General features: G+C 31.5%; 1 protein-coding gene across 1 annotated transcript; it reads left to right on the top strand.

Moving 5' to 3' along the window:
* Nucleotides 1-1,280: 1,280 nt before the first annotated feature.
* On the top strand, nt 1,281-3,126 carry LOC131613191 (uncharacterized). Its single transcript, XM_058884905.1, has 4 exons — nt 1,281-1,515; nt 1,747-2,027; nt 2,117-2,923; nt 3,031-3,126. The coding sequence occupies exons 1-4, from the start codon at nt 1,281-1,283 to the stop codon at nt 3,124-3,126; spliced, it is 1,419 nt and encodes a 472-aa protein (XP_058740888.1).
* Nucleotides 3,127-13,492: the final 10,366 nt, after the last annotated feature.

Genomic DNA, 13,492 nt, shown 5'->3' with positions numbered 1-13,492 from the left:
AGAGAAAGAGAAGAGAAAAGTAATATTGTATTATCTTCTTTCAAGTGTGCTTTACATTGTAATATGGGTCTCTATTTATAGGACTCAGGGGAGATAGAAAATCATACATATTAGACACATATTAAGTATGGAATAGGAAGATGAAGAACTAGGAGATGGATGGACATCCACTAACACAAATATTCATAACAAATGGCATTTTCTCCTCTTTCTCTTTTTTTTATTTATTGAAAACATAAGCTCTCTCCCTCTTTCACTCTTTTTACTACTCTTTCTCTGCTTGTCTTACATTTGTTCCTTTTTCTCCGGCTTTTGAGATTGAGGTTAATTTCTTTACATTACTAACAAATGTATTTATAATTCTTGCTTGTAGTTTTGATACTTACTTTTAGGATTCAAGCATGAGACAAACCCTATTTCTGGATTTGAAGGAAAAAACTAATCACAACATATTGAAAATTTTAAAACTTTCTCATAGTTGTGAGTAATTTAAGTTTTGAAAATCTTATATTACTTTACTAGATTTATTACTAATTTACAAAGCTTAAATATCTCTTTGAATTTGTGATTGAAAATGTAAAACAATAGTCAAGAATGGTATGTGTAAAATTTTAATTTTGAAACTATAGTGTTAAGTCATTTGGTAGTACAGGAAGTGCTTTCAATATCTAGTAGATAGAGCTGTTTTATTTGGTTATGGGGCTATTTTATTGTTTATGAATTAAGGTGAAGAGTGATTTTATTGTTTATGAATTAGGGTCTAGCAGGGGCTGTTTTACTTGACTATTCAGATACTATTAGCAGGGTTGTTTGAATATTGTTAGCTATGGACTTGACTATTTGAAAATTAACTTAGATATGGACTACTATTTATTTATGATTCAATTGTTTATTTTAACTAGCAGGGGCTGTTAGGATCATAAAAACCCTAAATTAAAGTTATAACATGGTTGCTAATTTAATTACTAACATGTAATGTTAACTTAGGAGAATAAACAATTTTAAATTAAGGTTATAGTGTTATAATATGGTTGTAATATTGTATTTTTTTAATGATTTTGTAGCACAAGATTGATGATGAAGAGTAGAAAAATTGACTCAAGAGGAAAGAAAGAGCTGAAGAAAATAATGCTTCTATATCAGAACTTCAAAGAGTTTTAGAGAATCCAAGAATTGAAGAAAATGTGAATAAAGTTTAGCCGAATTTGGATGACATTGAGAATTCTTTAGAACATAATTCTGGAAAACGTCCTTCAATGTGAGAATATCCACTAAGCCAAATGGATGAAATACGAAGAGCTTATTTGAAATGGGGTCCATGTCAAATTCAATTAGAGCAATATCCATTGTCTGGTAAAGAAGATCATAAAAGAAGATTTCAATACGCTTGGTTTAGCCTTTTTCCGTCATGGTTAGAATATTCACCTTTAGAAGATGCGTCTTATTGTTTACCATGCCATCTTTTTAGCAAAAGACCAAGTGGACGTCCGGGTTCAGATGTCTTCATTTCTACAGGTTTTAGAAGTTGGAAGAAAGTTAGAAATGGAAAGAATTGTGCCTTTCTTAAACACATAGGGATGAATCCTTGTTCACCACACAACAATGCTATGAAAGCTTGTCAAGACTTGTTGAATCAAGATAGGCACATTAGGAATATTGTTCAAGCTCAAAGTTCGATTGACATTAAGAAGAATTGACTATGTCTCAATACTTCAATTGACTTAGTTCGTTGATTAACTTTTCAAGCATGTGCTTTTAGAGGTCATGATGAAAGTAAAGAATCATTAAACCAAGGTAATTTTCTTCAATTGATTAAACTCTTGGCATGTTACAATGATATTGCAAAAGTTGTGTTAGAAAATGCTCCATCTAATAGAAAGTATACTTCACATCATATTCAAAAAGAGATCTTGCATATTCTCTTAAGAAGGGTGAAAAAGCATATACGTGAAGAGATTGGTGATTCCAAATTCTATATACTTGTAGATGAAGCTCGTGATGAATCTAAAAAAGAGCAAATGTCTCTTGTTTTGAGATTTGTTGATAAATATGGTTTTATACAAGATAGGTTTTTTGGTCTTGCATGTGTTAATGACACTACACTTTAACTCTTAAGCAAAAAGTATGTGATATACTTTCTCTACATAACCTTGATGTTTCTAACATTCGTGGTCAAGGATATGATGGTGCTAACAACATGAGAGGAGAATGGAACGATTTACAAGCATTATCTATGAAGGATTGTGCTTATGCATATCATGTTCATTATTTTACTCATCGATTGCAACTTGCCTTGGTTACTGCAGCAAGAGAAGTTAAATCAATTCATCAATTCTTTGATAAGATAACTCTTATTGTGAATTCTGTTTGTTCTTCTACAAAGCGCCATGATGAGTTACAAGCTTCTCAGTTAGAGGAAATTGAACATTTATTAGAGATTGGTGAGATTGTAACTGGTAGAGGTGAAAATCAAATTGGTACTTTGAGACGTGCTGGGGATACTCGTTGGGGATCACGCTTCTCTTCCATTTCTAACTTGATAAATATGTATGAAGCAACTTGTATTATTTCTAGAAAATTTGCAAAGGAGGGATTAAATTATGCTTCCCGTGGAGATGCTGATAGTGCTTACAATCACTTGAAGTCAATTGATTTTATATTCATATTGCATCTGATGAAAGAAATCATGAGTGTCACAAATATGCTTTGTCAAGCCTTACAACAACAATCTCAGGATGTAGTTAATGCTATGCATTTGGTTTGTACAACAAAAACTCTTATTCAAGAATTGAGAGAAGATGGTTTGGATAAATTGTTTACTTATGTGAAGTCATTTTGTGAAAAGCATGATATTGAGATTCCTGATCTTGATGATGTCCATTCAACAACAAGGTTTGGACGTTCTCGTCTTGAAGAGAATCAGGTAACCATTGAGCATTATTTTAGAGTTAAAATATTTTTTACTACCATTGACAAACAATTACAAGACTTGAATATTTGTTAACTCTAAGTTGTGCTTTATCTCCTAAGGATAACTATAGGGCTTTTAACTTTGATACTATTTGCACTCTAGTTGAAAAATATTATCCTATGGTCTTTAATGAGCAAGAGAGAATTAATTTGTAATTTCAACTTCGACATTTTATTATTGACGCCCGTCAAGCATCGACTTTGAAGAATTTATCAACTATTCAAGACTTGTGTTCCTCTTTGGTTGCAACTAGAAGGTATGAAATTTACTATTTGATTAATAGATTGCTCCGCCTTGTCATGACTCTTTTTGTATCTACGACCACTTCCGAAAGATCTTTTTCGGCAATGAAAATTATCAAGATAAGATTGAGAAGTAAAATGAAAGCTGATTTTTTTAGGAGATAGCATGATGATTCACATTGAAAGAGAAATTGCTGCAAATATCGATTATGACACTATTATTGATAATTTCAAGCTACTCAAAGACCGTAGAGAATTGTTATAAGGTATTTTTAAGTAACACACTTTAAACATTTCATAGTCAACTTTATGTTTATTATAACTTAAATATTTTATATACATTGTGGTATGAATATTTGATCTATAAATTATAATTTAATTTTGTGGTGACCCCAAACTTTATAGTTTGACTCCGCTACTAATTTCAAGGTATGGTATTTTAAAAACATGTTACTGATACCAAAAGTTTAACACATTTCCATCTATTTCATATAGGTATTTTGGAAGTTGTGCGAATTTTGGATAAACTCTTGGTTATGAATCCCAAGTACACCAGCGTCACATTCGTGTAAGTTGTAATTATTTAGTAAAAAAATTCTTTGTTCAGTTACAGACTTACAGGGGAGATGAAATTATAGTTTTTTAATAGACAATGGAATGATTATTTCTAAAGTAAAAGGGATATTTGCCCGATTACAGTAGTTACTTCAACCTAAGAAAATCCAATGGATTTTGAATCTCACTCCAATTACATGTAAAAACCAGAAAAATAATTTTACAATATCAACGACGTCGCCTACATTAAACACCTTGTTCTTGAATAAAATCGCATTTCGCTTGATCCACAATGTCTAGCAAGTTCTCAGCCATATAACCAACTTCTTCTTTAAAGAAGCTTTGACACACAAAGAATCCTTGAACCATAATAAATGTTCCAAGACTCCCACAGTTTGACCTTGGGACACCCTTAACCAAACAAGCAACTTTTGCCAAACAATTTTCGAAAAAGGACATGATAACTAGAGATGGTCTATCGTCTCATTCATGGAAAAACATAAAACACATACCCTATCGTGAATGCTGTAAATTATTCCCTTTCTGAACAATTGCTCCTTCATTACCAATCTATCTTTTAAACATCTCCAATCGAACACATGAACTTTTGAAGGTACCAAACTCTTCCAAATGTTGGCCGTAGCATCCGTCAAATTAGTACTCATTTAAATGGAAGTTCCTTGTCTTGAGCAAGCCAAATAGCATTCGCTTACCGAATATTCCCCTTTTGTATTATTGAACCATATGATTTTATCATTGATTTCGACCCTTGGACCAATGCTGACAAAAATTCACTTGAATTCCTCAGCATCTAAAGCAACTCCTTACTGCAACACATTCTCTGGAACGAACTTCCAGCATCATGTATTACCAGAAAAGTACCCATTTCAACCATTGTTGCATTAGGATTTGACACAAGATTAAAAAAAGGATGGAAACACTTCCATCACTAGGACACCATCTATCCAATTACTATTCCAAAACATAAATTTGTTCCATGCCCCCAATCTGCAAGAAGTTCTACCTAAAAAATAGTCCATAACACGACCCTCCACTCAATATAAAGACTTAATATTCATCTACCTTAGTGATGATTTTCTTGCCACAACAAAAACCTATTGCCCAACACACAAGAATCCACCTGACCATATTTCTGTTCGAGTAAGGGTCTCCATAACACATATTTGTCGATAATAAATCTCCATCTCTACTTACACAAGAGAGACTCTTTGAAAGATTCTATACTTCTAATCCCCAAACCCCCCTTATCCATGCTTCTAATCACTTCATCCCAACTAACCCACGATATTCCTCTCTTCTCCTCGTCACCATACCACAAATATTCCCTGTGAATTCTAATTGATTCCTTCAACATCACCCTGAAGATTTTAAAGAAGTAAAAGAAACATATGAAGGTGAGAAAAATATACAAGAAGGAGGTAGAATTTTGTATGGTGGAATCTTTTACTTCTTTGAAAACAACTTCAGAAAGTGAATAAGTTCAGGATCAAAGAAAGGAGAGATAGCAGCGGAAATAGTTAAATCACAAAATAATCCACAAGGTAATTTCCTCTTTTCTTTTTCTGAATTTCTTCCTTTCTTCTTTCCAAACCTCTTCTAACTTCTACTAATTTTTTCTCTTCTCTTGTGCAAGGTGGTGTGGCTGAAGGTTTTGCTCAGGAACTCTAAAGCTTCAGTGAGAAGCTTCAAAGGCTTACTTCAATGGAGCTCTAGTGAGGCTTTGGTGAGGATTGTGCAAGCTTTTGTAATTCTACTTAGAATTTCTTTAGCTTTTCAGATGTAATTATGCCTAGCTTTAGGGAGTGGGTGAGGTTGATATTTATAGGATATAATTTAAGGGTGAGGTGGGTGTTATGATGAGCCCAAATACGAGTGAGTGCTCAAGATATTTTATGAAGTTTGTTACCAACTCGTATGAAAGGATTGGGGAGGAATGTGTGACTGGTTTTGGGGAAAAATGAGTGAGATTGTTTGTTGGAAGGTGGGAAACTTTGGTGATCCTAGTGAAAACTTAATAGGGATCCCATTGTGTTGTAACAAACTTGATTCTCAATTCAAATGAAATTCATGTTGAAATGTAATGTAAAATTAGTTTTCTGTTAATCCAAATTCCAGCTATTAATGTTAAACCAATTTCAGTTACTTTGAATTTTCAAATTGATTTTAGTGTACTACAAAATCGTATGAATGGAATAATGTAGGGTCCATGAAGCTTCTAAAAAAATTTATGATTGAATCAAAAAATAATTTCTATCAAATTAAATTCAAATGTAATTTCAAATCTAAATTCATCTAACTTCAAATTAACCTTGTTGTTTAAATGGTATAACAAAAATATGTTTCAACCATGGATCAAAAAGGCCACAAAAATGAACCTCAACTTTAAGTACTTAATTGAATTTGGCTCAAATTTAAACTCAACTTAGTTTCAATTTGGTTTTGTTCTTTGAATTATGCAATTTCAATTTGATAATGACCTAAAGAAAATATGGCATCATATATGTAAATGAACAAATTCTTTGATTCAAACCATTTCTTTCTTATCTTTAAGTATTGATCAAAATCCAAATCCAATGGTCAAATGATCAATTAAGTTGCAAAATGGGGATATAGATGAAATCAAGCCATGTAATATGAAGAACAAATTATCAACCTAGAGTTTAACTTATTAACATGGTTTTCCCTGAATCCACCTTTAAGAAAACAATAAAAGTGAAGACCAAATGTATCCTTCCATTTATTCCATTATTTTGAATTTGAACTAAAAAAACTTGGTTTAAAGGTTTATTCTTATGATTTTGGTGATGATAATATAAGTGATGAAAACAACGATTTTAAATGAAATTCAAAGGTTACCATGATTTGCTAGAGTTTTCAAAATAGTGACATCTAATGCAAGAAAGAGCTTAAAGACCTAACCATGAAAATGTTAAATGAGATGAATGATGCAAATAATGCAAAAGACCAGATGAATAAATCAAACTATTAATTTTTTTGGTCTCTAAGTATATATATTTTTATTTATTTTGAATGATGAATGCATAAGAGAACGAATAACTAAATGAAATGGTGATAATATGTTCATGCAGATGAATTACGTGCAATTTCTTAGGGAAAAACTTAAGATATGAAACTTATATGATTGGTGTATATGGAAAAGGAACTTGAAATCTTTGGTCTTATGATAGAGAGAAAGCATGAAAGTAGGAGAATAACCCCCAAATTACTAAGGTAAAACTCTCTTTCTCACACACACACACCTAAAATGTTTTTAACGCCTCTCTTTATATAATTAAATATCCTAAAAATCTTTTTAGGGCCTAGCCAATTGACTATAGGAGTGTATGATAGATTGGAAGTCGTTTTCAAACTAAATAATCGATTATACCTAATGACCTAATCGATTATTTTCATTAAGTTAAGTCCAACATCAATTGAGACAGTCTCTTAATGATTGATAACAACTAAATATCAAAACTTTCAATTTTTGTCTTGAATAATCGATTATTGGAGGTAAATAATAGATTTTATTAATTGATTATTTTCTTTTTGAGCCTCATTTTCTCCTATATAAATGAGGCCTCTCCTCATTCGAAATCACACCAAAATTCATAGTTTTACTATATTTGAACAGTTTATTACTCCCACCAAGTTTCCTTAGTGCCATGTGAGTGAAAATATTTGTGAGGAAAGTATTGTTGCAGTGTTATACCATTGTTAATTTCAAGAGTGAGATTCTCTTGAAGATTCGTATTTGATTCTTGAGATAAACCAGTGAAAATCTTTGTTCGCTTCTAGAATTTAGCCAGTAAAATTTTTGTTGGTTATTGAGATTAGCTGGTAAAATATCTACTTGGTTCATGAGTTTAGCCCGTGGAAAAAGCTCTTGTTTGGTTGGGGGAATAAGTTAGTGTAAAATCTCTAGATTCGCTTGTAACAAAGGTTCGTAGGCATAGTCTGTAAATGCTCAAGATTATTATTAAAGCTCTCAAGAAGATTTCTCGGGAACATGAGTAGGCCAACATTGTCTGAATATGTATAAATCCGAGTGTCATCTCTCTAACTCTATTTCTTTAGTTTATGTGATTTACTTTATTATTTCAAATTATTTAGGCCCCCTCTTGTAGTTGACGTCACTTGTCCAACATCTTGGATTCATATAGGATCCAATTTTTAGGAAATGAATCACACATAGTTGAAGTAAGTATTTATGAATTTGTGTTTTCTCTTATTTAGTATTCAATTCTTACTCATTACTAATTATTCTCGTGTTCATCTAGTAGTCATTGGCAATTGATTATTATTTGTCCTCAACAAGGTAACATAATTGTGATATGTTCCTTAGACAAACATCTTTATTCAAGGATGAAACATATTTGGCACGTTAGTTTATAGTTTATGCGACTAAGTTATTGATTATTATTTGTTCTACAAGGAGAATACTTAGACATTGCACTACTAAACTTGGCATGTTTAATTATTCTTGAGTCTAGTGTTTGTTTTGGTGTAATGCTATATTTTCAGCTTCTTAATTCTAACTTAGGAGAATATAGTATTAGAGCTGTAACATTGTTCTATCATTCACATATTTTTGTATTTGTTCCAACACTTGGGAGAGTGTTTGAGTGAAAGTCATAGAGGTCTCAAATTGAGAGAGAGCTTGGATCGAAGTTCACGAGTAGTATTAGAAAAAAAACATTAAAATATGAGAGTTCAAATTAGATCAATTTGCACTTCTAACTATTAAGAGTGAAGTCACTTTCATTGGCTTAAAGCCTTCTATACGTAGGTGATTTTCACCAAAATAGTTTATCAATTTGTGTTATTTATATTCTACCTTTATGTTGTCTGTTACACATAATACTTATCATAGACATTGTTCCAACATTATATTTAATATCTTTTTATCCATAAAACATAATACCATAGAGTGTTCACAATATCAGGTCAATCATACATTGTATTATCTATGGATTCGCACAACAATCGATTTGGCCCAACAACTTTGTTTTAGGTATGATACAACATGCAGCCCTTTTATCTTTTGTGTTTGACTTCCCCTTTATCCATGCTTATAACATTAGCTCCTTTACAATGAGAATATAGTTTGGGAAATCTAAATTGATGGTTATTCTTTATCTTCCATTACAAAGAGATATTTTCAAAAGTTTAACTTAAATATAATGGAGGCATACACTTGATTAGGGCTGGAAATGAGTCGAGTCGAGTCGAACTCGCCTCAGCTCAGTTTGACTCGTTAAGAATTGGCCGAGTTCGAGTTCGAGTTCGAGTTCATGACGAACTTTTTTTTAGCTCAAACTCAACTCGTTAACAATTGACCGAGTTTGAGTTCGAGTTCGAGTTCGAGTTTATCTCGAACTTTTTTTCCAGGTCAAACTCGACTTGTTAGAAGTTCACAAACATCTCGATTCAACTCATTAGGTTTATCTTATTAGGTTCAACTCGCTTATTTCACGGACTTAAAGTAATTTTTTAAAGTATATTTTTTTATATATCGATTTGACATTTTAAATTAATATTTTTTAAATAAAAAATATAGAAATAAAATTAAAGTTATAAGATTGGAATTCATACGATGATAATTTTATTTGTATAATTATTTGTAGAAATATTTTGCTCACTAGAGTATATAAATTATCAATTAAAACCGTTAAATTAAAATAAAATATGATACTAAGATTTAGAGAAAATATTTAAACCTACTTTTAAATACAATATAATCTATCTCATATATAATCGAGTTGACTCATGAACCTAACGAGTCGAACTATGTACAGTTCAAGTTCAGCTCATTTAGTTAACGAACTTAGTTTTTAGCTCATACTCAGCTCATTTGGTTCATGAACCTAGTTCAACGATTTAGTTTTCGAATCGAGTTTCGAACTATGTTCGAATTAGTTTGGTTCATTGCCAGCCCTACACTTGATGTTAGTTACAATATTTTTAAAAAGAAATTCAAGTATCAAGCTAAAATAACTTCCTGCTCCTACCAAAGGGCATTTCCATATTTTCGAGTCACAATGTATTAAACAAAAATATTCTATCAATGTAAGAATTGATTATTTATGATGATAGAAGAATACAATTGGTTCATTTTGCACGACTAGGATGCCATAAGATTTGAATCAAGCTTTATAGTTTAAAAAGGCTTAATAAATATGTCGTGCCACCATCCATCTCTTGCATAACATCTTTATTCAAATTGTATTATTTTAGGGCATATAAAAGTTTAGATTAAGGCTTGTTTGAATTACTTTTGTTTTTCAATTTTTAAAATTTGTTTTATAAATCAATTTTATAAAACTGTTTTTAAGAAGAGAATAATAAAAAATAGTTATTTAAACTAATTTTTAAAAACTGTTTTAGAAATATAAAATTAAAAAACATTTGTTTGTTGGTCTAATTTTCAATTACTTAATTTTAAAAAAGACAATAACAAAATTGTTTGGTCAACTGATTTTAGAAATCTATTTTAGTAAAATTAATAATTAAGTTTTAAGGTGCATATGAATATAAATGAAAATCAAATTCAGTCACTCAATAAATAAACTTTATTCATGGAAAAATTAAACAAAAATGTTATCAAATACAAATTGTAATATTTTTAAATATTTAAAAAATAATATAGTCCTAAAATAGAAACTTTCTTTACCCACCTCCCTATGGGGTGACCCCCAGCGAAATCCCCCAATTGCCCCTGCTTCGGAGATGCATCTCCGAAGTTTTTTTTTTTTTTTGAATTTTTTTTACTTCGAAAATGCATCTCCGAAAACACCAAAAAAGTGGTGTTTTCGGAGATGCATTTCCGAAGTAAAAAAAAAAAATTCAAAACCGTGAATATTTCGGAAGTTCATTTCCGAAAATATTCCTGCATATACAATTTTCCCTCCTTCACTATTTCATCATTTTCTCCAAAACTTCTCCAAACCCTCTCCAAAACTCAATCAATCTCCATCCATTTTTCGTCTCAAAATCAAGTTTCAAATCGTTGACCACGTTAAAGGGAGCATAGAAAGCTACAATTTGAGGTAAGCATCTCTCATTTCATCCCCTATTTCACTACATTGATTCAACAAATTTATGCTGAAACCTGCGATGGATCGGAAGTTCATTTCCGAAATATATTACCTAACAAATTTCGGAAATGAACTTCCGAAATATGCCCTGGCAGTTAAAAAAAAACAGTTTTGGTCATTTTTTCTAATTTTTGCATATGCTAGGTATGGTGCATCCGGACAACATTGTGCAAGACGATGACGTAGTAGTTCCGGCAGTTGTCAATGTTAATAACGATCCGGTTATCGACGTTAAATCTAAGATCATTGCGGTTGATGTACGGTAAGAATTTACAAATGATCGGAGCTTCGGTAGTCGTGAACAATTGCTTGATTGGGTTCGGAACGAAGCTAGTAAACTTGGATTTGGAATTGTTATTTTAAGGTCCGACAATGGAAATAGTAGGCGGAAAGCTTTCGCTGTTTTGAATTGCGAACGGGGTGGGAGTTATGCACAATCAACAAAATGCAAAATTTACATCTGTTTCTGCATAATTCGGAAATGAACTTCCGAAATATACTAGTCTGCCTCCAATTTTCGGAAGTTCATTTCCGAAAAGTCCACTGAGCAGGATAAGGTTTGTTGGCCATCATTGCTCCAATAAGTCTATAAATACAACACACTCTTCTTCATCCTCTTCACACCGAAAAACACAAATGACACAAACCTACCCCCACCTAGCATTCGTCTACTTCACCACCGGCTACCCGATGCCGTTCCAATTTCGCTTCTCGCGCGACACGCCGTTTGCGGAGTTGATAACGCCGCTCAACACGCTATTGCAATATCCGGAAAATCGAAAGGTTGTCAAGCTCGAGTACCGTTCGCCATCGCTTAACGACGAGGGAGACATTGAGTTCACACCTTTTGAGATCAAGAACGACGAAGATTTAGCGATTTTGTGGACAACGTTCGACCGATTTTCTTCGAAGGGTCCGATGGAGTTAGACCCGAAACTTCAAAGATCGGGGGCCGACGTTATCAAAATGTTGACTCATCCTCACCTACCCGTGTTTAACAATATGTAACTTTAATCTTATGTAATGTGATCGATGTAATCTTCATCCGATTAAATAAAGCGAATCGTTCTTGTTTGTTATTTTTCTTCTGTCCAGACCTTATTTCGGAAGTACATTTCCGAATTCCTCCAAGGGGGGTGAATTCGGAGATGAACTTCCGAATACACCAATTTTCTGAAAAACAACTTTATTTCGGAGATGCATCTCCGAAATCAATGTTTTTCATTAAAAAAACACTTTTTCGGAGATACATTTCTGAAAACACCTTATTTTTCAATAAAAGTACGTTTTCGGAAATGAACTTCCAAAACAAGGGGTATTTTGGTAAATTCACCAGAGGTGACCAAGAAGGTTATGAGGTGTGTAAAGAAATTTCCCTAAAATATTATTACTTTTACTGATACTTTCGAGGTAGATTCATATCATAGAAGTAAGCAAATTTTTTACAATTTAAAAAAGTATTTTCGGAGAGATGCATATAGGGCAGGAAATGAGTCGAGTCAAGTCGAACTCGCCTCAACTCAGTTCGACTCGTTAAGAATTGGCTGAGTTTGAGTTTATGACGAACTTTTTTTTAACTCAAACTCGACTCGTTAAGAATTGACTGAGTTCGAGTTCATGACGAATTTTTTTCAGCTCAAATTCGACTCGTTAAGAATTGGCCGAGTTCGAATTCATGACGAATTTATTTCCAACTCAAACTCGACTTGTTAGAACTTCACTAACATTTTGGTTCAACTCGCTTATTTCACGAACTTAAAAGTAATTTTTTAAAATCTATTTTTTAAATATATATATATATATATATATATATATATATATATATATATATATATATATATATATATATATATATATTTGACATTTTAAATTAATATTATTTAAATAAAAATATAGAAATAAAATAAATGTTATAAGATTTGAATTTATACGATGTTAATTTTATTTGTATAATTATTTGTAGAAATATTTTGCTCACTTGAGAATATAAATTATCAATTAAAACCGTTAGATTAAAAAAAATATATATGATACTGAGATTTAGAGCAAATCGCTTAACCTACTCTTAAAGGAAATATACTATATCTCACATATAACCGAATTGACTCATGAACCTAACGAGTCGAACTATGTATAGTTCAAGTTCAGCTCATTTAGTTAACGAACTTAGTTTTTAGCTCATATTCAGCTCATTTGGTTCATGAACCTAGTTCAACAATTTAATTTTTTAATCGAATTTCGAACTATTTTCGAGTTAGTTTGATTCATTGTCAGCACTAGATGCATATCATTAAAAAAAATATTATCAAATAAGTTTTAGATACAATTTACATATACCTATTTATTGAGGGTAATACAAACAACCTTAATCATAATTATAATTTACTTTTTGTAAAAATTCACTTTTAATAATGTATTAAAAATAAAATAATATTTATTTTAACATATTTTCTATACGTTATATTGATATTTATTTTAAAACGAAAGTAATATTTTATCCTAAATTTTTAATTGTATGAATTTATAACAACATAATGGAAGACAATGCTTAATAAAGAAAATCAACACAATATTCCTTACCATTTACTTAGAAAAATAAAAGAAAT

The sequence above is a fragment of the Vicia villosa genome, linkage group LG1 (genome assembly GCF_029867415.1).
Source record: "Vicia villosa cultivar HV-30 ecotype Madison, WI linkage group LG1, Vvil1.0, whole genome shotgun sequence".
NCBI lineage: Eukaryota > Viridiplantae > Streptophyta > Magnoliopsida > Fabales > Fabaceae > Vicia > Vicia villosa.
This window is presented reverse-complemented; position numbering and strand designations above follow the sequence as displayed.

Bases quoted from the DNA above. Each gene is read 5' to 3' on its own strand.
- LOC131613191 (XM_058884905.1), top strand. From the start codon at position 1,281: ATGGATGAAATACGAAGAGCTTATTTGAAATGGGGTCCATGTCAAATT. The intron at 1,516-1,746 runs GTTTTAGAAGTT...TAACTTTTCAAG, and splicing joins AGATGTCTTCATTTCTACAG to CATGTGCTTTTAGAGGTCAT. The intron at 2,924-3,030 runs GTAACCATTGAG...TTATCTCCTAAG, and splicing joins CTCGTCTTGAAGAGAATCAG to GATAACTATAGGGCTTTTAA.